Genomic DNA, 26,493 nt, shown 5'->3' with positions numbered 1-26,493 from the left:
TTTTATAAGTGGTCGTAAAATTGTAAATAACTAATGAATGAATAAATTTACGTTGAAACCAAGCACACCATTGTTTTCCTTGTGAAATTTTCAATAAGTTTGTGTTACATGACCCTCTTCCCATTGAAAAAAATTAAGTTTGATCCAAAATGGCCAACTTCAAAATGGCCGCCATGGTCACCACCCATCTTGAAAAGTTTCCCCCCCTCCCATATACTAATGTGCCACAAGCAGGAAGGTGATATCACCGACCAATCCCATATTATTTAGGTGTATCCATATAAGTGGCCCACCGTGTGTGTGCGTGTGTGCGTGTGTGCGTGTGTGTGTGTATTTTTTAATAGACTCTTCATTTAGATAATATTTTATTTTCTGATTTTTATATTTCCTTCAAAGCCTCTAGTGTGACTCAGCTAGCAGTGCTCAGCAATGTGATGTGCTGTGGCGTAACCTGCTGCATCTCCATCCTGCGGGTGGTTTGGCTGTATTGCCACACTACTGTAGAGAGCAGAGCTGTGAATAGCTGTCAGTATTGTCATACATGAATAAGTGTATTTCCTGGCCTCCTATCACTAAGCACATATGACGAGGTCTCCGATTTCTGCAGTATATCTAATGCTATAGAGCTGACAGGTAATATTATGCCCCAGCATGTCCCCAAATGTGAAGGATTTATTAGCCCTTTTTGCCATGTTTAGATTTGTGCCCACTGGAAATCTACAATGTCCTGTCCCTTTATTGTTGATATTGTGCCCAATGTGGTACGGCAAAATTGTTGCTATACAGTTTAGATATATTTTGACATGTTTGGGGATTAATACTGATTGTTAATGACACTGTGACAGTAATCCCAACACGCAGTCATATGCCGGTTCAGCAGATTGTGTAATGGTCCCTTTGGCAGACCCTTGATTTAGTCTATCAGTGTAAGTGACACAATGGGCCCCAAGGTGCCCGCTAGGATGTGTCAGCAGGAAACTACTGCATTCAGGAATTCCCAGGCAGAAAGTAATTGTACTTTGCATCCTTTTCTTTTGTCTGCAAATTGCCTCTTCAGACTTGAATTTTAGAGCCACCTATTGGAAGTAGCTTGTAGCATGTCTTGCTTGTAAATAAACGGGCATTCCCATCTCCATGATCCTATCCCAATATGTAGTAGGTGTAATAATATTAGCCCATACCTCCAATTAGAAATGTAGTATAGTTCTCCTGATTCACTTTCCTTTGATCACACAGGTTGGAAGTGATAACTTCATCTGTACATACATACGTAGGAGTTTAAGGCCACGTGCACACGTTGAGTAGTTGGTGAGATATTACCTCAGTATTTGTAAGGCCACGTGCACACGTTGAGTATTTGGTGAAATATTACCTCAGTATTTGTAAAGCGACTTGCACGCGTTCAGTATTTGGGGAGTTTTTTTACCTCAGCATTTGTAAGGCAAAACAAAGAGTGGGTAAGAATACAGAAGTGGTGCCCATTTTTCTATTATAAAGGGTGGGCCATAAGTATGGATACCCACTGATTAATTGGAAGTGGTTGCTGATATCAACTCACTGTTTGTGGCATATTAATACATGGGAGGGGCAAAACATGTGAGGCCGAGTGACGCCAATGACTGCCATCTGCAAAGCTGCCATTTTGAATTCAACTTTACTTTTTTCAATGGGAAGGGGGTCATGTGACACATCAAACACAGAGAATTGCACAAGAAAAACAATGGTGAGCTCATTTTTAACATAGCTTTATTCATTATCGAGTTATTGACACGTTTGTGACATGGAGCAATGACAGTAATCCACTAAAGGATGTGTTCAAAGTGCTGGCCATTGTGTTGAATTGTCAATGCAATTCTCTTCTCCCACTCTTGACACACCGAGAGCAATACTGCAGATCCAGGATGTGGGGTACCTGAAACAATGGTTACAGGAGGCCTGTGGTAGCATTTCTTCTGCAGTATTGCTCTCGGTGTGTCAAAAGTGGGAGAAGAGAATCACTTTGACAATTCAACATAATGGCCAGCACTCTTGAGCACATCCTTTAGTGGATTACTATTGTTGCTCCATGTCACAAACGTGTCAATAACTCGATAATGAATAAAGCTATGTTTAAAAATGAGCACACCATTGTTTTTCTTGTGCAATTCTCTGTGTTTGATGTGGCACATGACCCCATTGAAAACAGTAAAGTTGAATTCAAAATGGCGGATTTATAGTTGCCCGCCATGGGCGTCACCCGGCTTCAAATGTTTTGCCCCTCCCATGTACTAATATGCCACAAACGGTAAGGTGATATCAGCAACCACTTCCATTTTATCAGGGTGTATCCATACTTATGGCCCACCCTGTACTTTGCCTCTGATTGTTCCACTCCTGATTTTGACTTACAAATACTCAATGTGTGCATGTGTCCTTACAAATACTTAGGTAAAAAATTCACCAAATTCTCAACGTGTACACGTGACCAAATACTGAGGTAAAATACTCAACAAATAACGTGTGCATGTGGCCTTATAAATACTGAGGTAAAAAACACCAAATACTCAGCGTGTGCATGTGGCCTTACAAATACTGAGGTAAAATACTCACCAAATAACGTGTGCATGTGGCCTTATAAATACTGAGGTAAAAAACACCAAATACTCAGCGTGTGCATGTGGCCTTACAAATACTGAGGTAAAAAAGTCACCAAATTCTCAACGTGTGCACAAGTCCTAAGTCTGTCGTCTTGGCAGACATTTTAGAAATTCTTGCAAACCTAATCGCAAATTATTTGTATTTGCAAACTTTGATACATTTTGAAGACTTTGCACTACACTCGCAGAATTGATTTGCTCATCTCTGCTCACAAGCTTTCTCTACGATTACTGGCAGCATTTAGATAGACTTTTTAAGGAAAATTTTTAATCATATAAATCACTATATTTCTTCAAAGTGCTCCACTTCTGTGTTATGGTAGCCTCAACTTTAGATCCCCTTGTCAACCCCTACAGCGATCACATGACTATCTGGGCAGAAGTCGGAAACTAGGGAGGGACTCCGACAGTCTGCTCCAATTTCAAGGGTGGAACTATTCTGCAAAAACTTTGTAAAATTTTGAGAGAACAGAACAGTGTTTTATACTTCTTATGAGTAGAAAGTATGAACTAACCTATTAGGTGTATTACTTTTCTTAAACCAGGCCCATGCCGCTGCGTAGTGCAATATAGTGCTAAACATTCCCATAGTTAATTCTAGCTTCGCGTGAGAGAAAATGACATGCCCCTACTTCCAGTCCTCTGGGCGGTGCTGCAGTGCTTCACATACTGGAAGAACATCAAAAGCTGAGTGGGTGGGCTAGCATTGAGGAAACCAAGACTAGTCCAGATGACTGGAAGCTGCATGTCAGTGTTAGGGAACTTTGTCTCTTGATTAATGCTGCCCAAACCTCAGACTGGTCTCGTCCTCGTTTCTACAGATCAAGAGAGCTGACAATCACCTGGAGCCACACTGGGAAGAGCCAGCCTCTGCGGAGCTGGATTAGTCTACTATTGTCCCTAACTGGACCAAAGTAAAGTATATTATTAATATATACACCTGGCTGGAATCCTCCAGCCAGTCTCTGATTCATGCTGCCTGAGAGCTGGCATCATGAATCATCTGACAGGTTCCCATTAAATATCCTCACTCATTCCAATGCTTAGAATTTAACCAAAGCATGTATACCATATATAGTGACAAGTCCCTGGTTAAGCACATTAATTGACCAGACAGCTTTCCTTTTAAAGAATTTACAACATAACTTGCACCACTTCATAGACGTCTATCATTTGGTTATCTTGATAATTTTTTCTAATCGATGATAGCCAGTAGCCAGTATATTATATTAGTATAGCATAATCTTGGTTGATATTATAAAGATTGTTTGCTGGGGTTAGTCACTGTGTAATCGCATGAATATGCGGCTACCCCTTCCTGTAAATGGTTACAGGCTTTGCATAGTTTTCCATCAGACATGCCTCTGTACTCCTCCACTCAGGAATCCTACTACTTTTCTTGATGAATTCACCCTCACATTTTTTTTATAGACTGCATTTCCCTGTGTTTCATCATAAGGAAAGTGAAAGCTTGTACACTCTTGAAGTGTTTAGAATAAAATTGGCCCTCTCTTATATACAGTGCCCCTGAGGTGAGACAGTATACAGGACAAGTCACCATATTTGACAGTGGGTAATTTTTTTTCTAAAAAGCCTTTTTTTAGGGGATGTTCACACACTGGTTTTCAGCCTTTTCAGTTCCTGAAATTCCAATTACCAAAAAATAGGATTAAAGGGGGCTTTACACGCAGCGACATTGCTAGAGATGTCGCTCGTGAAAGCACCCGCCCCCGTCGTTTGTGCGTCGCGGGCAAATCACTGTTTGTGGCGCACAATATCGCTAGGACCCGTCACACGGACTTACCTTCTTAGCGACGTCACACGGCAGGCGGCCAATAGAAGCGGAGGGGCGGAGAGCAGCCGCATGGAAGACACGCCCACCTCGTTGCCAGAGGATGCAGGTACGGTGGTGTTCGTCGTTTCTGGGGTGTCACACGTAGCGATGTGTGCTGCCTCAGGATCGACTAACAACCTGTGTCCAAAAGCAGCAATGACATTTGGGAAATGGACGACGTGTCAACAATCAACGATTTGGTGAGTATTTTGCATCATTAGCGGTCGCTCATACGTGTCACATGCAACAACGTCGCTAACGAGACCTGATGTGCGTCACGAATTCCGTGACCCCAACGACATCTCGTTAGCGATGTTGTTGCGTGTAACGGGGCCTTAAGAGTCATGAGTTTATGGGTACGGATTAGGTTTGTGGCAGTTTTATTTTTTAAACAAACTACTACATCTTGTATTTTGTATGACTTCCATGATTTTTTAAGGACTTTTCTAGACATGGAATGAACAAGTTGGTGACATATTTCAACATCAGGATTTTACCATTCTTTAAGAATTACCTATTTTAGTGCCTGGATGCTGACTGGAGAGTGATGCTCAACTTGTCTCTTCAGAAATCCACATACAAGTGCTTCTCAATAAATTAGAATATCCTCAAAATGTTAATTTATTTCAGTAATTCAATACAAAAAGGGAAACATATATATTATTATAAGAGTCATTACAAACAGAGTGATCTATTTCAAGTATTTATTTCTGTTAATGTTGATGATTATGGCTTAAGGCCCAGTCACACTAAACAACTTACCAGCGATCCCAACAACGATCCAACCTGATAGGGATCGCTGGTAAGTTGCTAGGAGGTTGCTGGTGAAATGTCACACTGCGACGCTCCAGCGATCCCACCAGCAACCTGACCTGGCAGGGATCGCTGGAGCGTGGCTACACGAGTTGCTGGTGAGCTCACCAGCAACCAGTGACCAGCCCCCAGCCAGCAGCACCGCGTGGAAGCGATGCTGCGCTTGGTAACTAAGGTAAATATCAGGTAACCAACCCGATATTTACCTTGGTTACCAGCGCACACCGCTTAGCGCTGGCTCCCTGCTCTCCTAGCTACAGTACACATGGGGTTAATTACCCGATGTCTACTGCAGCTACATGTCCAGAGAGCAGGGAGCCACGCACACTGCTTAGCGCTGGCTCCCTGCTCTCCTAGCTACAGTACACATGGGGTTAATTACCCGATGTGTACTGCAGCTACATGTGCAGAGAGCCGCGCACACTGCTTAGCGCTGGCTCCCTGCTCTCCTAGCTACAGTACACATGGGGTTAATTACCCGATGTGTACTGCAGCTACATGTGCAAAGAGCAGGAGCCGGCACTGACAGCGTGAGAGCGGCGGACGCTGGTAACGAAGGTAAATATCGGGTAACCAAGGTAAGGGCTTCTTGGTTACCCGATGTTTACTGTGGTTACCAGAGTCCGCAGAAGCCATCTCCTGCTGCCTGCACATTTAGTTGTTGCTCTGTCGCTGTCACACACAGCAATGTGTGCTTCACAGCGGGAGAGCAACAACTAAAAAATGGCCCAGGACATTCAGCAACAACCAACGACCTCACTGCAGGGGCCGGGTTTTTGCTGGATGTCACACACAGCAACATCACTAGCAACATCGCTGTTACGTCACAAAAGTTGTTCGTTAGCAGCGATGTTGCTAGCGATGTTGTTTAGTGTGACTGGGCCTTTACAGCCAATGAAAACCCAAAAGTCATTATCTCAGAAAATTAGAATAATTAACACAAAACACCCGTAAAGGCTTCATATGCATTTAAAATGGTCCCTTAGCCTGGTTCAGTAGGCTACACAATCATGGGGAAGACTGCTGACTTGACAGATGTCCAGAAGCTAGTCATTGACACACTCCACAAGGAGGGAAAGCCACAAAAAGTCACTGTTCACAGGGTGCTGTATCCAAGCATATTAATTGGAAGCTGAATGGAAGGAAAAAGTGTGGTAGAAAAAGGTGCATACGCAACCAGGATAACCGCAGCCTTAATAGGATTGTTAAAAAAGGCCATTCAAAAATTTGGGGGAGATTCAAAAGGAGTGGACTTCTGCTGAGTGATTGGCTGGGCTACTCCAGCAGCTATTTTATTTATCTGAAACCAATTGAGAATTTCATAGGCTGTGTGTTTGGGATCATTGTCTTGCTGAAATGTCCATCCTTTTCTCATCTTCATCATCCTTCATAGATGGCAGCAGATTTTTATCAAGAATGACTCACTACATTTGTTCATTCATCCTACCTTCAATCACATGAAGCTGGCCAGTACCATATTTTGAAGAACAGCCCCACACCATGATGTTCTCATTTACAAACTTAACTGTTAGTATGGTACTTTGGGATGATATACAGTGCCTTTTGGCCTCCAAACATGGTGTGTAGTATGGAATCCAAAAAGTTCAATTTTGGTTTCCTCTAACCAGACTATATTCTCATAGTATTTCACAGACTTGTCAAAGTGTTTTTAAGCAAACTTTAAACTGGCTTAAATACGCTTTTTGTTCAGCAATGGAGTTTTGCGTGGTGAGTGTGCATACTGGCCATGGAAGTTGAATGCATAACTTATTGTTTTCTTTGAACAATTGTACCTATTGAGTGCAGGTCTTTCTGTAGCTCTCCACAGGTGATCATTGGGTCTTGGACAATTCTTCTGAAAATTCTTTCTACTCCTCTGTTTGAAATTTTGTGTGGAGCACCCGGTCGTGGCCAGTTTATGGTGAAATTATTTTATTTCCACTTCCAGATTATGGTCTTAACAGGCTCATTGGCACTTTAAGTAATTTAGAAATTCTTAACCAATGTCAGCAGTATGTTTTGCAACAATAAGGTTGCAAAGGTCATGAAACAGCTCACTGATTTTACCCATCATGAGATGTTTCTTGTGTAACACCTTTATAATGAGACCCCTTTTTATAGGCCATCAGTTGAACCAGCTGATACTATTTTTCACAAAGTGCCAGAATTGCTTTCTAATTACTTAGAGATTTTAGCTGCACAAAGACAGAAGCATGGGAGATATTATAATGCAGTACTGAGCTGTATGGCTTTGAATCCAGCACTGGATTGAAATACAACAGTTGCTTGAAGCTGTAACGGGATCTGCTTGTCTCTTTGCCAGTTTCTACCTTTTCTCTCACTATGCAAAGTACTTCTCACTTCTAGTCCTTCCCTGTTATAGGAAGTGTAGCCCGACCCCTCACTGTGCTGGCCGTCCATCTTGCTTTGAGCAAGACGTATTTGAGCTGGGGTTGTTTTTACAGTGGATGATGTGTTCAGGAGGAAGAAAGATAGGGGAAGAATTGCAGTATGCTTCTCTAGGTACTCTTAAACACAAGTCTGGTTATACTTTAACCAGGGCTAGGGCTGCAAATGGGGATGTGTATGGCACCTTGACAATCTACTCCAACCAGTCCCCCTTCAGTATTCCCACCACCACCAAAGTTCACCTGTGAGTATTGAGATCTATTATTCCCTTCCATCTCATGACCACAATCCTCATGCAGCCCAGGGTGCTCCCAATAAATGTTAATGTTTGTGGGAAACTCTAGAGTACGAACTAGATATAGGATTTAATGTATATGCAAGTAGATAAAGGATTTAATGTATATGCAATTTTCTGAGGAAAATGCTGTTTCATCAAGGAGTCTAAAGCCTGCTTTACACGGTACGATCTATCGTGCAATTTCACGATCGGTCGTACCTGCCCCTGTCGTTTATGCGTCACAGGCAATTAGTTGCCCGTGGCGCACAAAGTCGTTAACCCCCTCAAACGCACTTACCTGCTGAGTGACGTCGCTGTGGGCGGCGAACATCCTCTTCCTGAAGGGAGAGGGACGTTCGGCGTCACAGCGACGTCACACAGCGGCCGCCCAATAGAAGCAGAGGGGCGGAGATGAGTGGGACGTAAACATCCCGCCCACCTCCTTCCTTCCGCATAGCCGGCGGGTGCTGCGGGACGGAGGTAAGCTGCTGTTCATCGTTCCTGGGATGTCACACGGAGCGGCGTGTGCTACCCCGGGAACGATGAGCAACCGGTGCCATTTTAATTAAGCGAGATTATGAAACCGAGCGACGAGTACACGACTCACGATTTGTGAGCGATACTGCGTCACTCGGAGGTGTCACACAGCCCGACGTCGCAAGCGATGCCGGATGTGCGTCACAAAAACCGTGACCCGGACGATCTATCGCACGATAGATCGTCTCGTGTAAAGCACCGCACCCTTTAGAGAAGTGATGGATACATGGCTTATAACAATTTTAAAAAGTCCAAATATCCTTAGACTTTTGTAGATCTGCAATAAATGGAAAGGTTCTCACCATGACATTGCTATTCCTGTGGTAGCGCTGTATAATGGGCAGCCCAAGGGGTGTCACCCACTCTACTGTGTTTCCAGACTTTGAGATCATGCGGGCACTTTCTGTCAGCCAGTGCTAAGTACAAGAAGAGAAGGTGCAGTTAGTGAGAAGTCAAATGTTCATGTTTTGGGAGACTCTAGAATACGAACTTGTGTATTTAGCAATGAAAATTATGGTAAGGATATTCTGGTCGTAAAAGCACATTTCCATAACGGGTTTTCAGTCTCTGTAACAATGTTTTCCATTCACTGACGGTAAGCAAGTATCTGAAAATAGTAAGGAATTCCCACAATTTTACAATACATATCAGCATTTTATTGTAAAGTTGTTGTGGCGCCCCTGAGGCTTCCGTCGCCACAGGTCATTGCACCCCACCTGCGGTGTGATGCCCATTCTGGGAGAGGAAGAGAGTGAACTCCGGTCCCCTGGTAAATCCACACTACACCCATTTCTAGGGACACACAGGACCAGGGAAAGTGGCAGGCAACCCTCCCATGCTGCATGCTGGGAGGGGCCGTAAGACCCATCCCTGCTCCCATAGGGAGGTAGCTTAGCAACTGGGGAGGTGGGAGGAGCGACCAGAGAGCAGATAGAGAAAGGAAGGTCAAGTTAGTTTCAGTTTACCTCAGGGAGTGACAGAAGCAGCATGTAGTTGGAGGAGAAGAACGAGAGAAAGGAGGGAGGAGGAGGCCTGCTGGAGGCAGGCAAGGAGGAGAAAGAAAAGAAAGAAAGAAAGAAGGAAAGAAAGCTCCAAGTCAGACAGGAGCAGAGGAACTGAAAGAGACGCTTCCTGGTGAAGACCCTGGGACCCATAGGTCCAGGTGACACCACGTAGGAACAGAAGGAGTCGCAGGGCCGCGGGTAGTCCTGTAGGTGCCACGAGCAGTCCTTGTTGGGTACCGCTGCCGAGGGCCCAGAGGCGCTACGGGTAGCTGCAGGCTGCGGTGGCCCGTTCCACAGTGACATCGGTGGAGTGATTAGCTGCGACAGGGGACGGTCCCTAGAAACTGGAGGAGTGAAAAGACAGTCTCCAGACAGTAAAAACCGAGGCCCAGGGAATTGCAAGCTCCCAGGGCCAGAACCCAGAGCAGACCTTCAGAAAAGGGGTAATCAGCCGACAGGTGACCCCCCAGCCTGGAGGCTGTAATGGAGGCCAAGCCAAGTCCATCTAACTAAGGCAAGGCTAGTGAAGACAGCAGAAAAAGAGACACTAAAGAGAGGGAACCGGATTTCATGCTCTGAATCATCCAGAACTGACGGAGGTCCCTGACAGTGGTCCCAGCAGTCTGAGGGTCCCTGCAACTGTGACGGAAACTGTGAGTAAAAGAACTGGAACTGCACCTTTGGACTCGTCTCTGTTATTCCATCTGCATAGACACTTACAAGCACCAACTGTGCCCCGGGCATTGCTCCACCTGTGGGGAGCAGTACCACCATAGCTGCCATCACATCATCCCGGTGGCCTCACACAGCAGCGGCGGCTTATTAGCCGCATACCACAGGTGGCGTCACGAACACAACCACTTTCAAACAAGCCATATTTACAACTGACACCCACCAGAGCCACGGAGCCGGGCCCAGCCACCACTGACTACCACCGGACTAGTCCGGCCCGGCACCGGGTGTCCCATAGCCCTGGGGTGGGCGAGTCAACTTTTGGCGTCACGAACAGGATTTCGTGCCCGGTCTAACCGGGTACTGTGCGCCTGAAGAACCGTGTGACAGACTGTGTACTTTACTGAGAAACCACCGCCATTAGCGCTGCTGAGAGCGGGAAGAAGGGGGGCGTGCAAGAAGAAAGGGCGCGAAGAGAAGCCCCGCCCCCTTGTCCAAGAAAAGCGCGCAAAGCGGTGCCCGCCATAGAAGGCGGAGGAAGAAAAGATGGCGCGTGAAGAAGCTAAAAGGATGGACGCCGAGCAACGAGCGGCCAGAGGAGGAGTGGCCGAGCCGGGACACGCACCTCAGAACCGGGTTGTGTCCTGCGTCCTGGAGAGCGGAGAAGATCCAGCCGCCGCTGAAGAGCCGGGTAAAGAGAGTGACACCCCCAGCCGGCGGAGCCCGGATTGCCCGGTGGGGTTCCTGCCCGGTCCTCCTGCAGGCGCGCGTGCCACGACCGCAGCTCCGATACCAGCACCCTGCAGCAAGACAGCGACCACCAGAACACCGGAGATGCAACTGAGGGGTGAGTCATTTAATGCCCCTGCCGGCGCGAGAGCCCCAACCCCCGCTGCCATGCCCGCGGTCCCTGGAGAGACGCCCGACACGGCGACGCCGATCCGGGCCGCAGCTACGCCAGGTGCGGCCCGCCAAGATCTCACCGCAGCAGCGACTCCAACCCAGGCCGCCGCCATGCCAGGCGCGGCCCGCCAAGACAAGGAGGCAGCCCCAGAAGAGCCAGAGTGGCGCCGTATGGCTGGTAACCCCCTGCAAGCCAGCAGCCTCGCGCCAGCCAGTAACCCTATGCAAGCCAGCAGCACTACCTCAGAGCAGGCCCAGGCCGCAGCATCTTGCAGCAGGCCTGCTACAGCCACACAGGAGACGCAGACTGTGCTGACCGCTGTCTACCTGCTGCCAGGTGGGGAGCCGGAGAAGAATCCCTACAAGTAAAGATGAAGAGATGCTGAACTGTAGATAGCCCCTGTCTGCCCCTCATTCTTTTCGAAGACGACACCCTTTCCTGCTGTGTTTTTCCCCTTATTCTTTTTGAAGACGTCACCCCCCATGTTATGTGCTACCGGGCCACTGAACTGGAATGTGGGCCCCGGTGGAAGTGTATGTGGCATGTCATACCAGGCCACTGGACTTAGTGGCTGGTATGTTGTTGATATGTTATATGTAACCAGGCCATTGGACTTAATGGCTGGTTGAAGATGTCACTTTAGTTTGATTGAAAGAAACGAACTGCCGGGCTACTGGACTTGTAGTAGCCAAAAATGTAATTAGTTGCACCCGTTGTGCCCCCTACCAGAATTATGGGGGATTTGCTTGAACCGTGCAATGAACTGGAAGTGCACACTTAGAGTTTTCTTTATAAGAAGTTTGCAACGTTCATGATATGTGCCTCCCATAAAGGGAAGAAATGTTTTACTGTTTTATGTTATTGCATACAAAAATGGTTTTTGCAGTGTTTCCACATGTTTTTGTTGTTTTTCAGCCCGAGGACGTGCTGGGATTTGCTGTGGGGGAGTGTGGCGCCCCTGAGGCTTCCGTCGCCACAGGTCATTGCACCCCACCTGCGGTGTGATGCCCATTCTGGGAGAGGAAGAGAGTGAACTCCGGTCCCCTGGTAAATCCACACTACACCCATTGCTAGGGACACACAGGACCAGGGAAAGTGGCAGGCAACCCTCCCATGCTGCATGCTGGGAGGGGCCGTAAGACCCATCCCTGCTCCCATAGGGAGGTAGCTTAGCAACTGGGGAGGTGGGAGGAGCGACCAGAGAGCAGATAGAGAAAGGAAGGTCAAGTTAGTTTCAGTTTACCTCAGGGAGTGACAGAAGCAGCATGTAGTTGGAGGAGAAGAACGAGAGAAAGGAGGGAGGAGGAGGCCTGCTGGAGGCAGGCAAGGAGGAGAAAGAAAAGAAAGAAAGAAAGAAGGAAAGAAAGCTCCAAGTCAGACAGGAGCAGAGGAACTGAAAGAGACGCTTCCTGGTGAAGACCCTGGGACCCATAGGTCCAGGTGACACCACGTAGGAACAGAAGGAGTCGCAGGGCCGCGGGTAGTCCTGTAGGTGCCACGAGCAGTCATTGTTGGGTACCGCTGCCGAGGGCCCAGAGGCGCTACGGGTAGCTGCAGGCTGCGGTGGCCCGTTCCACAGTGACATCGGTGGAGTGATTAGCTGCGACAGGGGACGGTCCCTAGAAACTGGAGGAGTGAAAAGACAGTCTCCAGACAGTAAAAACCGAGGCCCAGGGAATTGCAAGCTCCCAGGGCCAGAACCCAGAGCAGACCTTCAGAAAAGGGGTAATCAGCCGACAGGTGACCCCCCAGCCTGGAGGCTGTAATGGAGGCCAAGCCAAGTCCATCTAACTAAGGCAAGGCTAGTGAAGACAGCAGAAAAAGAGACACTAAAGAGAGGGAACCGGATTTCACGCTCTGAATCATCCAGAACTGACGGAGGTCCCTGACAGTGGTCCCAGCAGTCTGAGGGTCCCTGCAACTGTGACGGAAACTGTGAGTAAAAGAACTGGAACTGCACCTTTGGACTCGTCTCTGTTATTCCATCTGCATAGACACTTACAAGCACCAACTGTGCCCCGGGCATTGCTCCACCTGTGGGGAGCAGTACCACCATAGCTGCCATCACATCATCCCGGTGGCCTCACACAGCAGCGGCGGCTTATTAGCCGCATACCACAGGTGGCGTCACGAACACAACCACTTTCAAACAAGCCATATTTACAACTGACACCCACCAGGGCCACGGAGCCGGGCCCAGCCACCACTGACTACCACCGGACTAGTCCGGCCCGGCACCGGGTGTCCCATAGCCCTGGGGTGGGCGAGTCATTGTCATCATACTATAATTAAAGGTCCATATGTCGCCTTCTAGAAGCAGCTTCTGTTTTAGCTGACTAGTGGTGGCCTAGTATTACATTGCCACATTGTAGTGTTACATTTTGTCTTCAGTGGCTTGACTTGCCATGGCTTCACACAGTTGGCTGTTTGCAGGGTCTGTCGGGAGCGGGCATATGTTTCTGTCAAAGATTTAATTTCAGAAACCAGGAACTGTAAGGCCGGGGCCACACGGGGACTAGTGCGATCCTCACATGACACTCTGTTCACGCTGGCAGTGTCATGCGAGTGTCACTGCGAGTGTCACTGCGACTGAGGTCCTATCGTGCGAGCGGACCTCAGCTGCGGGGGGGCGGGACGGCGCTGAGGAGGGGCGGGCCAGCGCTGAGGAGGGGCGAGCCGGTGCTGCGGAGGGGAGGGAGGGATTTATCTCCCCCTCTCCTCCGTTGCTGGCTATTGCCATTCTCGCCCTGCAGTCACAGTACACCAGTGTAATGCGAGTGCAGTGCGATTTTTCTCTCGCCCCATTGTTTTGAATGGGTGCGAGAGAAACCAGGATCGCATTGCACCCGCAGCATGCTGCGATTGCTTTCTCAGTCCAGTTAGGGCTGAGAAAAAATAGCTCATGGGTGCTGGCACATAGGTTAATATTGGTCCTAGTAGAATGCGATGTTTTATCGCACTCCCACTCGCTCCGATTTTCATGCCTTGTGTCTTAGGCCTTACTGTAATTGTACATGAGTATGATACATCTGTGTGTTTGTAAGCCTGCTGGACATTCTATGAATGTTTTTCTGTCTGCAGATTTTCCATATGACGTATGACCTGGCCAGTGCAGTGATGCGAATTTTTAACCTGATTGCCATGATGCTCTTGTTATGCCACTGGGATGGATGCCTTCAGTTCCTTGTCCCAATGCTTCAAGAATTCCCCAGTAATTGTTGGGTTTCCATTAACAAGATGGTTGTAAGTAGCCATACTTTTTTGTATTTCTGAACCACTGTTTATTTCATGATTGTGTTGAGACTGAGAGGCAGATGACATTAATAAATTGTATGAGTCATATTTATCAGAAACATAGGCTGAATGGCAGCGTTGCTCTTCTTGTCCTCTTAAAGGGGTTTTCCAGTTTTGGAAACCCTTCTCATCCCAGAAGCTGTTTGCTTAAAAAACAAACAAACTGTGCTTTAGTCACCCATCCCATCACTGAGTCTCCACCACTGCATCCTGTGTATGCTATTGCCTGCATTACTGTCGTCACATCGACAGCGCTGCAGGCAGTCACTGAGCCAGCGGCACGTGACATAATCTCGGGCAGACCCAATTACTTCACTTGTTGGCCACAGTGTTATTGACATGGCGTCAGTAACAGCTATTGTTAAGACTCAGGACTGCACCCAGGGAGGGTAAGTAAAGGACAGTTTGTTTTTAAAACAAATTGCAGCTGAGGGACAGGGTTTTTTTTTTTAAAACCAGAAAACCCCTTCAAGCACAAATCTCACTAATTACTCCTACTTATAAAAAGAATAGAACTTTGCACATAGTTATGATGAAAAGTATCCTACAATTTTGTGTTCACCTATGCAGATTGTGCCCCCCAAGGCTGGCACCTGATGCTTTTTGTCCTTCATGGACTGGGTGGCTGGGTGTTTTTACCAGATGTCTCCCAGTGCCCTGCACGTCTCCTTATGTTAGGAGAAACCGATGCAGAAAGCAGCTGACAGTAGGCGATATCTTCCAACCTGCGGAGGATATATGGCAGGAGCATTCCACCATTCAGCTGGGTGGACTAGACTTGCTTTTTGACCATATACCTGAATAGACTCTGAGACTTGCCTTGACTAATGGTAGGATGGCTGGGAAGACTGCTTGCCAACCATGCTTGCAGATATTTGCTGCTTCGAGTGCTGCAGCTCTGAAGTGGTCCTGTGGCTGCTGTCTCGTAAAGGGTTCTGGAGCTGAATACGTGACAATTAGGTAAGTGGGACAGGATTTATATGACTACTTGAGAAGTGAATAGGGAGATAGTGTCTAATACTAAAAGTGGAGGATACTTCTAGTGGGGAAGGAAGTCAGCACTGACCATTAGGCAGAGGCAATACTTCCAATGACTTGTAAAGCCAGGCTTACACATCATTCCCTTGCTTCCTAATGCATTTCATTGTCAGTTCCTACCTTTTGAAGTTGCCTACTTGATCAAGCTAAGATGTGTCTTATTGTTTTCAGACTGCAAACAAGTCTGTTTAGCTGATACTGGTGTCATTTGTTACTAAGGGCCCATTTAGATACACTGATTGCGACCATTTAGTGTTCCTGATTATCTGTCTAAATGGGAATGTGACACTGATGGAAGTCTAAAGGCCGCTTTACTCGCTGCGATATCGTGACCGATATCGCTATTGTGGGTACCCGCCCCCATCGGTTGTGCGACATGGGCAAATTGCTGCCCGTGGCGCACAACATCGCCCAGATCCGTCACACTACTTACCTGCCCTGCGACGTCGCTGTGACTGGCGAAACGCCTCCTATCTAAGGGGGCGGTTCGTTCAGCGTCACAGCGACGTCACAGCTGCGTCACTGAACCGCCGCCCAATAGACGCGGAGGGGCGGAGATGAGCGTGACGAACATCCCGCCCACCTCCTTCCTTCCTCATTGCCGGCGGGAGGCAGGTAAGGAGAGGTTCCTCGTTCCTGCGGTGTCACACGGAGCGATGTGTGCTGCCGCAGGAACGTGGAACAACTTTGTTACTGCTGCAGCAACGATATTAGAGAATGGACCCCCATGTCACCGATGAGCGATTTTGCACGTTTTTGCAACGATGCAAAATCGCTCAAAGGTGTCACACGCAGCAACATCGCTAATGCGGCCGGATGTGCGTCACAAATCCTGTGACCCCAACGAGATCGCTTGAGCGATGTCGCAGCGTGTAAAGCGGCCTTAACTGAGGGGACAGATTTGCATAGGAGCTGTGGACATAAAACCGTATGATACTGTAAGGCAGGACTGTCTGCAAAGTTGCTTCATCATTATTGTAAAGCAATAAAAATGGTTTAAATGGTGCACATAGTTTATTTTTAACACCATGTTATTTGTTGACCATAGGATTAATGCAAGGGCCTAACCCTAAATGATTTTCTAATTACTGGATTGTATATCATATATCTTCAGTTTCATATATCATTTCTCATGGATTCGAACATTTACTGCATTAAAAAACTGTATGGAACAGAAAGGGGTTAAGTCCTTGAAGCTTTCTCTGGACCTGGCTTGGCACAGAAGGCCGGTGCCAGTTGGCCGCAAAGTGGCACATGAGAAACCATGGAGGGGCAGGAGAGAGGGATCAGTGACTTGGTGTGTGTGTCAGCTGGAATGGCATGGCTCAGCACAGGAATAATAATAGATTTTTCTCTCTTCTGTCTCCCTGCACTTCACCTCCTTGTGTCCTTTCTGCTGTTGTATGTTCCCGTCTGCTATTTTCGGACCTTCCTTTATTCCATTGTCTTCCCATTTTTTCTCATTAGATTTGCTTGAAGTCCCTTGAGCTTCCATTTCAGATGTGTCATGTTTCCTTCATTTTAATTTTCCATCACCGCAGCCGTTGAGATGTGTGCATTTCCTGCTCTCTATTGTGGATGCATTTAATATCATATTCATGCCAATGTTCACCGCCATGTGCGATCCTGTTCATCCTTGCATGATTGGCCTACATCCGTCTCACTGTCTCTACTTTCTCTGGCTCTCTCTCTTCTTCCAGCCCAAGTGAGGTTTCTTCGTTCAGCTATTTTGGGTAAAGTGTGTTCTAAGCAGTGTCTGTAGTTGGATCTCTTGGTCTGTATATGTTTTAGAGGGTTGTCTATGGGACACCGCTTAGAAATTCAATGTAATGGTGCATGAATGTGTAGCACAGTGTTTGCACACGTGCGTGGGTGCACTTAATTGATGGTTGCGCGCTCCTTGATGGTTGCAGCATGGATCGTTACGTGGACATGAAGCTCATGTCCTTGCACAAGACATATGTACACATCTCTGGCATGCCTCATCCATGCCACTTTTCAGCACGGGCACGAAAACAATTGGGATGTGCACTGTTACTTTAATTATAACAAGCAGTTTGAAATAGTACATAAATGCTCTCCTTCAGCCTGATAGCAGGATGGGGATGGGCAGCATCTAGGAAAGTGTTTTAATTTTTGCTTTTTGTGCTCCTGCACAGAATGACTCGTGGAGTGAATTGTACTCTTTCGCCCTTTTCAAAGCCATGAGCCACATGTTGTGCATCGGTTATGGGCGCCAGGCTCCAGAAAGCATGTCTGATATCTGGCTCACTATGCTGAGCATGATCGTAGGTGCCACATGCTATGCCATGTTCATTGGACATGCCACTGCTCTTATCCAGTCACTGGACTCCTCCCGCAGACAGTATCAAGAAAAGGTGAGTCTCTGTATGAACTGCAAGCTCACACTTCTGTCATGACTTCCTTCTTTATCCCTTCAGATCAGATAAACCCCCTATTCATAGGATATTTCTGCACTGGATTCAAATAAAAATGCACACAAAATTTCCCAACAATACCTATTTTGGGTAAATTTGCAGAAGTCTTTTATATTGTTAAACGCAAATTCTCTGAAAAACACAGTGGTTGAGAGGTATTGTATACATACCGAGTGAAAGCTTAAAGGGAACCTGTGACCAGATTTGTCCCTTATGAGCTGCAGCCACTACCAGTAAGCCCTTATATACAGTATTATCGAACACTGTGTATGTAAGAGCCCAGGCTTATCAGTATCACATAACAAACATCTTTTATTATACTCACCTGTGGGGTGGATGGGTCTGATGGGCGTTGCTGCCCTCAGTCTGGTGCCTCCTATCTTCCTTCCATTGCTGTCCTCCTTCCCAGCTGCATGTGGATGACGCGTTCTATATCAGCCACACAGAGGTCTCCATTGTGCTACTATGCACAAGCACTTTTCTCTGCCCTGCTGAGAGCAGAGCAAAGTACTGTAAAGCGTAAGTGTGGGGAAAGGTCAAACACCACCTGCGCATGCGCACTACAGTACTTTGCTCTGCAGTCAGCAGGGCAGACTAAAGTTTGCATGTGCAGGGGCACAATGAAGGCCTCTGTGTGGTTGACGTAGGACTCGTCACCCACATGGAAGACGGCAATGGACAGAAGAGAGGAGGAGCCGGATTGAGACCAGTGATGCCCATCGACCCCCAACTGTCCTAAAGTTGATTATAATAACAGGTGTTTTTTATGTTATACAGAGCGAGCCTGGGCTCTTATATACAGTATTCTAGAATGCTGTGTATAACAGCTTACTGATGGTGGCCGCAGGTTATAATGGAAAATCCTGGTGACAGGTTCCATTTAAATTTTGGAAGGTATAGGATACCAAAGGGCTCCACAGCGAGTGTAGCAGTAAAATTTATTATAATAATTATTTTATTTGTTTATATAGCACCATTAATTCCACAGCACTTTACAGACATCATCATCACTGCCCCCATTGGGGCTCACAACTAAATTCAAATTCAGTCTTCAAAGTATGGGAGGAAATTGGAGAGCCCAGAGGAAACCCACACAAACCAATACAAACTCCTTGCAGATGTTGTCTGTCCTTGGTAGGATTTGAACTTCAGGATATCTTAAGGCCCCGTCACACTAAGCAACATCGCTAGCAACATCGCTGCTAACGAACAACTTTTGTGACGTTGCTAGCAATGTTGCTTAGTGTGACATCCAGCAACAACCTGGCCCCTGCTGTGAGGTCGTTGGTTGTTGCTGAATGTCCTGGGCCATTTTTTAGTTGTTGCTGTCCTGCTGTGAAGCACAGATCGCTGTGTGTGACAGCGAGACAGCAACAACTAAATGTGCAGGCAGCAGGAGCCGGCTTCTGCGGAGGCTGGTAACCAATGTAAACATCGGGTAACCAAGAAGCCCTGTCCTTGGTTACCCGATATTTACCTTCGATACCAGCCTCCTCCACTCTCACTGTCAGTGCCGGCTCCTGCTCTGTGCACATGTAGCTGCAGCACACATCGGGTTAATTAACCCGATGTGTGCTGTAACTAGGAGAGCAAGGAGCCAGCGCTAAGCATTGTGCGCTGCTCCCTGCTCTGTGCACATTTAGCTGCAGCACACATCGGGTTAATTAACCCGATGTGTGCTGTAACTAGGAGAGCAAGGAGCCAGCGCTAAGCATTGTGCGCTGCTCCCTGCTCTGTGCACATTTAGCTGCAGCACACATCGGGTTAATTAACCCGATGTGTGCTGTAACTAGGAGAGCAAGGAGCCAGCGCTAAGCATTGTGCGCTGCTCCCTGCTCTGTGCACATTTAGCTGCAGCACACATCGGGTTAATTAACCCGATGTGTGCTGTAACTAGGAGAGCAAGGAGCCAGCGCTAAGCATTGTGCGCTGCTCCCTGCTCTGTGCACATTTAGCTGCAGCACACATCGGGTTAATTAACCCGATGTGTGCTGTAACTAGGAGAGCAGGGAGCCAGCGCTCAGTGTGCGCTGCTCCCTGCTCTCTGCATGTGTAGCTCCGTGCGGTGGTAACCAAGGTAAATATCGGGTTGGTTACCCGATATTTACCTTTAGTTACCAAGCGCAGCATCTTCCACGCGGCGCTGGGGGCTTGTCACTGGTTGCTGGTGAGCTCACCAGCAACTTGTGTAGCGACGCTCCAGCGATCCCTGCCAGGTCAGGTTGCTGGTGGGATCGCTGGAGCGTCGCAGTGTGACATCTCACCAGCAACCTCCTAGCAACTTACCAGCGATCCCTATCGTTGTTGGGATCGCTGGTAAGTTGCTTAGTGTGACGGGGCCTTTAGTCTCCATAGTAAAAAGTTGTGTAAGAATGACAACAAAAGGTTACAGCATGCTGTGTATTTAGTCATCATGGAGGAATATAGGCTTCACTTGTGCTGTAATTTTCTTTACAGCTCACAGACCCTTATTCCTGTTGCTGCCATCTTTACTAAGCCAGGATAGTTAATTATACGGGCAATTTTATACAAGGCAATCATTGTCACTGTTTCCAATTTTCCTTTCTTTATTTTTGCTGTCATATTCCATCGATGTCTGTGATGGTTGCATTACCGTGTTACATAGTTAAAAAAGTTGAAAAAAGACAAATGTCCATTAAGTTTAACCAACGGCTGGGAAAGTACAATGCATGATCCAGTCCACTCAAGAGCTAATATTTCCCTTCTGGTCCTTGTCAATTAACTAGACCAAATCTTTAGAAACAACTTTACATTGCATAAATACCAATCTCCTTATAGAAAAAAAAATCTATGCTTCCAGTGTGACCAGCTTTCAAGGTAGACTATTCCACAGATTAATAGTAAAGAAGCCTTGTCTCCAAGGATGGAATGTGCTCCTCTAGGAAGCACAGAATCAGAGGCAGTGTGAACAGCGGCCCCTAATATGTTTACGTAGTAACACGCCAAATGCCATACTTGTTACCATTTTTCCACTAATATTTTGTTCTTCTATGGCTGATTTTATTAACTGTACCGTATGTTTCTTTCATCTACCGACAGAGGAGTCTAGTAAAACATACTAAATTATCAAACAAAGTAAAGTTTATAATGAAGGATTGCTGTTTATACAGTTCTATAATCTATTGGTAGGTCCACCACCTCCACTCTTACAGTAGAATGTATACAAATGTTGCTATAGTACTTTATCCCGTTTGGATAAAACTAGTGAGTTTCTTACATAACTTAATGTCCGGGTCAGGGCCATTCCTAGTTTTCCAATTCCTATAATCCCGGTGTCTCCTGCGTGCTCGCTAATGTGTGTGTGATAATCCTCTGACAATACAATAGCTGGGAACATGGCCAACTGGAAAGAAGAATGAGTGGGGAATTATACCATCATGGAGTCCGAAACATTTGAAATCATTGCAGTCAAGTTGGTGATTTCATGATGGCCACTGTTGGAGGGGTATTGGAGATAAATGTATGATTTTTATCTTTTTCTTAATGTCTCCTTTATGATCTGATCATATTCACAGTACAAGCAGGTGGAACAGTACATGTCCTTCCATAAACTGCCTGCAGATTTTCGCCAAAGGATTCATGATTATTATGAGCACCGATACCAAGGGAAGATGTTTGATGAAGACAGTATCCTTGAGGAGCTAAATGAACCCTTGAGAGAGGTATGAAGCGATTTTTATAAATTAGGCTGGGTATCACGCATAATTGCTAAATACACTGAAATATTAGATTGTGATTTCACTACTTACTGGACATCTTTACAGGCTCCATTATAAAAAAATACTAATTGTATATCCTCGTACCTACATATTTTCTGGAAGGAGACACATTGTGAAAATGTCATCCAGCACTTTATACATGAGTGTCTTGCTGCACTTTTTTTTTTGTATCGAGGTGTAACATTTAAGGGGTTTTCTGTTGTATTATTAAAGTTAGCAGTGGTGCCCTAGTAATAAAAAAGCTTACTTACCACTAGACTGCCCCACGTTCCAGCAAACTGGAAGTGATGGTATTGTATACCATCAGTCTACTCTGCACCAGTCAATGGCCACAGTGGTTGAGTGATGCTGGGTTAATAACTTGAACAAAAAATGATATATCAACTCTCTAGGGGGCACCCGAAGGCAGTGCGAGGGGGAAGATTACAGACTAGCTTCTAGTCTCACTCCTGCCAACCCAAAAAGTGAAATACTCAGCATGCTCCCCCACTTCAACAAGTGCTGCTCTCCGACTACTGGGCTTTACCATTATAGCAATAATTTAGGCTGCAGTTGTTGACACTTACAGTAACTGTTGTGTCAGTAAGTAATAGTTTTTTATTGTATAATAAAAATATATAGTTTTTTCTAATAGACATTTTAAACCAATTCCTAAAAGCTTTTGAAAATCTCTGCGAGCATTGAATCAGAGCCTTCGTTGGCCATTTACATTACTGCATGTAAATCAGAAGTGAACTGTAACAAGCCGAACTAGAGTACCCTGTTAAAAAGAGCACCAGATGAATCTTGTTTTAAATGAAATGGAGATCAGGTTTGCATGTAACACCGCTTGGTATATAGCGTGCCACCCAATTTCAGAAAATTTCTACCCACTACAGATGTCACTTTTGCTTACTTTATCCTGTGTTAAAGTCTTTATTGGCATCAACAATAACAGCTGCAAGCTTGAGAACATTCTGTCCGACATCCTGAAAAAATAAAATCAAAACTAGAGGCATGACCAAAACTTGTTTAATTAGAAGACTGTGACAGTGTGCGGTAGACGTATTTATAGCTATAACAATGTAAGAATAAATGATATTCTTGGATTTCAAACAGCTTCCACCAGGACTGGCAAAATTAAAAAATATTCCGAAACAATCTCCGCCAGGAGTCCCAAACATGCAGCCCCTAAGGCTACCTCTTGCAGCCCACAGGCACGTGGACTCCTTGATGATCGCCACCGGTGCAGGGAGCCACCACCGTCAGCGCTTTTTTTCAGTTCAATTATTTGTCAGTGCCATACAGAGACAAACTATCTCCACACCTATTCCAATGGTAGCTGCCAGCTAATCAGGCCAGCAGCTGATGTCGGTGTATGATGTCAGCTGCTGCCCTCTGATTGGTCGGCGACTGCCATTATGATAGCTGTGCAGAGAGTTTGTCTCTGTGTGCCACCAGCAAATCATTCAAATGAAATAAAGCGCTAACGGCTGCGGACCCCTGCATCGGCCATGATGACAAGGTGTCTACGTGCCTGCAGACCGCAAGAAGCAGAAAAGAGGACACCAAGGGAACGAAGAACAGGTGAGAATCGTTTTTTGTGTATGTGAAGAATGGCACAATAGGGAACATTGCTACCAGAAGAGTACTAGCATAGGCACACTACTACAAGGATGGGTACATTACTAAAGAATGGGCACATTACTACACCATGTTCCAAATTATTATGCAAATTGGATTTAAGTGTCATATTATTTATTTATTTTTTTTCTTCAATGAAACTCATTGATGGTATTGTGTCTCAGGGTTCTTTGAATTACAGAAATCAATCTCAGATACCTGTGATAATTAGTTTGCCAGGTGAGCTCAACAAAAGGAAAACTGTATGTTCCACAATATTAAGCAGGCCACAGTTTTCAAGTAACATCGGAAAGAAAAAGGATCTCTCTGCTGCCGAAAAGAATCAAATAGTGCAGTGCCTTGGACAAGGGATGAAAACATTAGAAATTCCACGAAAACTTAAGCGTGATCATTGTACTGTGAAGAGATTTGTGGCTGATTCTGAGCACATATGTGTTCGTGCTGATATATACAGAATGAGGAAGGTTTCTGCCAGGCAAGTCCTTCGGATTAACACTAGAAGTCCCAGAGAGGGGTCATTTAATATTTCTATCTTTGGAACCCAGAGACGGGTCGAATGACCTGAAGAATTTTAGTTAACATCCTATAATCACCCTCTTTTGTTCTTTAATTAAAGCCATTACTGTTGCAGCACAGGAGGTTGTTGTTTTCCATTGAGTTTAGCCATTTATGTTCTAGTTAGTTCCGTTTATTGTATTTGATAATATAATTGACTAAGGGTGATTTGACCCTCTTTCGGGACTTCAGGGGGAGCTCAAAATTTCTGGAACTTCTACTGTTAAGAGAGCAGCTGATAAAATGCCATTACAAACCAGCAAACAGATATTTAAAGCTGCTGGTGCCTCTAGAGTCCCTCGAACTTCAAGGTGTAGCATCCTTCAAAGGCTTGCTGTGGTGCATAAACCTACAATTCGGCCACCCCTAACCAGTACTCACAAGTAGAAACGGTTGCAGTGGGCCCAGACATACATGAAGACTAATTTACAAACAGTCTTGTTTACTGATGAGTGTTGAGCAACCCTGGATGGTCCAGATGGATGAAGTAGTGGATGGTTGGTGGATGGCCACCATGTCCCAACAAGGCTGTGGAGGAGTCATGTTTTGGGCCGGAATCATGGGGAGACATCTGGTAGGCCCCTTTAGGGTTCCTGAAGGTGTGAAACTGACCTCTGCAAAGTATATAGAGTTTCTGACTGACAACTTTCTTTCATGGTACAAAAAGCAGAAATGTGCCTTCAGGAGCAAAATCATCTTCATGCATGACAATGCACAATCTCATGCTGCAAAGAATACCTCTGTGTCATTGGCTGCTATGGGCATAAAAGGAGATAAACTCATGGTGTGGCCCCCATCTACCCCTGACCTCAACCCTATGGAGAACCTTTGGAGTATCATCAAGCAAAAGATCTATGAGGGTGGGAGGTAGTTGACATCAAAACAGCAGCTCTGGGAGGCTATTCTGGCATCATGCAAAGAAATTCAAGCAGAAACTCTACAAAAACTCACAAGTTCAATGGATGCAAGAATTGTGAAAGTGATATCAAAGAAGGGTTCCTATGTTAACATGTAACTTGGCCTGTTAGGATGTTTTGGATTTAAATAGCTTTTTATTTCAGTGAATGTGACCTCCTAATGTGTCAAATTCCACAAATGAGCATTTTTAGTTTTTTAAAACATATAAAATGTTTAGAAACTCTACTGTGCCTAATAATTTGGAACAGTACATTTTGAGGTTTTTTTAAATTTTGAAGATTATACTGTTATCATTGTGAGGTTTCTTCAATAAAATTAGATGTATACTCTAACAGGTGACGACTTATTAGGCTGACTGTCATTTGCACCGACCATTTAGATAAATCAGAGAACAATATAATTTGCATAATAATTTGGAACATGGTGTACAGGATGGGGACATTACTACAGGATGGGGACAAGGAAGTGCACATTACTAAATGATCGGGACTAGGATGGGCACATTACTGCAGGATGTTGACAAGGAAGTGCACATTACTACAAGATGGGGACATTACTACAGGATGGGCACAAGGAAGTGCACATTACTACAAGATAGGGACCAGGATGGGTACAAGGATGGGCACATTACTACAGGATGGGGACATTATTACAGGATGGGGACAAGGATGTGCACATTACTACAGCATGAGGACAAAGTTGGATACATTAGTACAGAATGGGGGACAAGGATGGACACGAGGGGGCGTGGCCTGGACGGCAATGTGAAGAGACGTGTTTGTGGAGCTCTCCTGCAAACTCCCTTGATAAATCCCTGAATACCGCTGTTATCACTGCCTCAGCCGGCTGTCAGGAAGATAAGGTGGTGAGGACTTATCTGGAGTGAGTCTGGTGGATGCAGAGAGGTGCCATGGTCCGTCACAGGCAAAAAGATAATGGAGGCGGGAAAGTCCCCAGCTCTCAGGATGGTGCCATGATAAGGCAGGAAGCTGAGAAAGTGAATGCAACCTGTCAGGAGAGGATGCAGGTCGCGGCAAGGCTGGAGAAATTTGCCCGGACTTCAGAGAAATCACATCAGCATACAGATAACAGAGGTGAGGAGGGAGAAGACAATGCCAGCTCTGATGAGATGGGGGATGGTGAACAGCAGCAAGATAAGACAGGAGAAGTAGAGGAAGCACATAGTGCAGACCAGGCTCCAGAAAACCCCACTTTAAAGGACATTTTTGCAGTGGTGTCTTTTTGTAAAGAGGCTCTGACTTCCCTGACGAAGCAAGTTAAGGGATTGCAGGCAGAGGTTGCTGACATTAAGAAAGACCTCAAGAAAGCAGACCTGAGAACAACGGCTGTAGAGGAGAAAGTGGGGATAACAGAGGATCATATTACAAAACTACAAAAGTCTGAAAAAACATTTGCACAGCAGATAGCTGAAATCACGGCAAAAAATGATGATTTAGAGAACCGCTCGAGAAGAAATAACATCCGAATTGTCGGCATCCCTGAGAAAGCGGAAGGAAGAAACCCCACTGAATATGTAGAAGACTGGCTCAGGGGGAAAATGGGTGCTAATGTCTTATCCAAGCTCTATGCTGTGGAACGTGCACACAGAGTCCCGATGCAGCCAGGGGCCCTCGCACTATGCTAGCCAAGCTCCTCAACTACAGAGACAGGGACACTATACTGCGAAAGGCAAGAGACATGGAGGATCTTATGATTGACGGCCAGAGAATTTCCATATACCCGGACTACTCCATTTCTGTTCAAAAGCTACGTATGACTTTTACAGGAGTAAAGAGGCGCC

General features: G+C 46.0%; 1 protein-coding gene across 3 annotated transcripts in view; it reads left to right on the top strand.

The window, feature by feature from the left end:
• Positions 1–26,493, top strand: part of HCN2 (hyperpolarization activated cyclic nucleotide gated potassium and sodium channel 2) — a 162,675-nt gene that overhangs the window by 105,789 nt on the left and 30,393 nt on the right. For 2 of the 3 annotated variants that reach the window (XM_075352865.1, XM_075352878.1), the window contains exons 3-5: positions 14,168–14,329; positions 17,578–17,796; positions 21,393–21,539. In XM_075352865.1, the coding sequence (XP_075208980.1) occupies positions 14,168–14,329; positions 17,578–17,796; positions 21,393–21,539 (528 nt within the window). The remainder of the gene's footprint in view (positions 1–14,167; positions 14,330–17,577; positions 17,797–21,392; positions 21,540–26,493) is intronic. The other variant, XM_075352873.1, reaches the window with a different exon arrangement.

The sequence above is a fragment of the Anomaloglossus baeobatrachus genome, chromosome 1 (genome assembly GCF_048569485.1).
Source record: "Anomaloglossus baeobatrachus isolate aAnoBae1 chromosome 1, aAnoBae1.hap1, whole genome shotgun sequence".
Taxonomy (NCBI): Eukaryota; Metazoa; Chordata; class Amphibia; order Anura; family Aromobatidae; genus Anomaloglossus; species Anomaloglossus baeobatrachus.
Note: the sequence above shows the minus strand (reverse complement) of the source record. Positions and strands in the feature narration are given on the sequence as shown.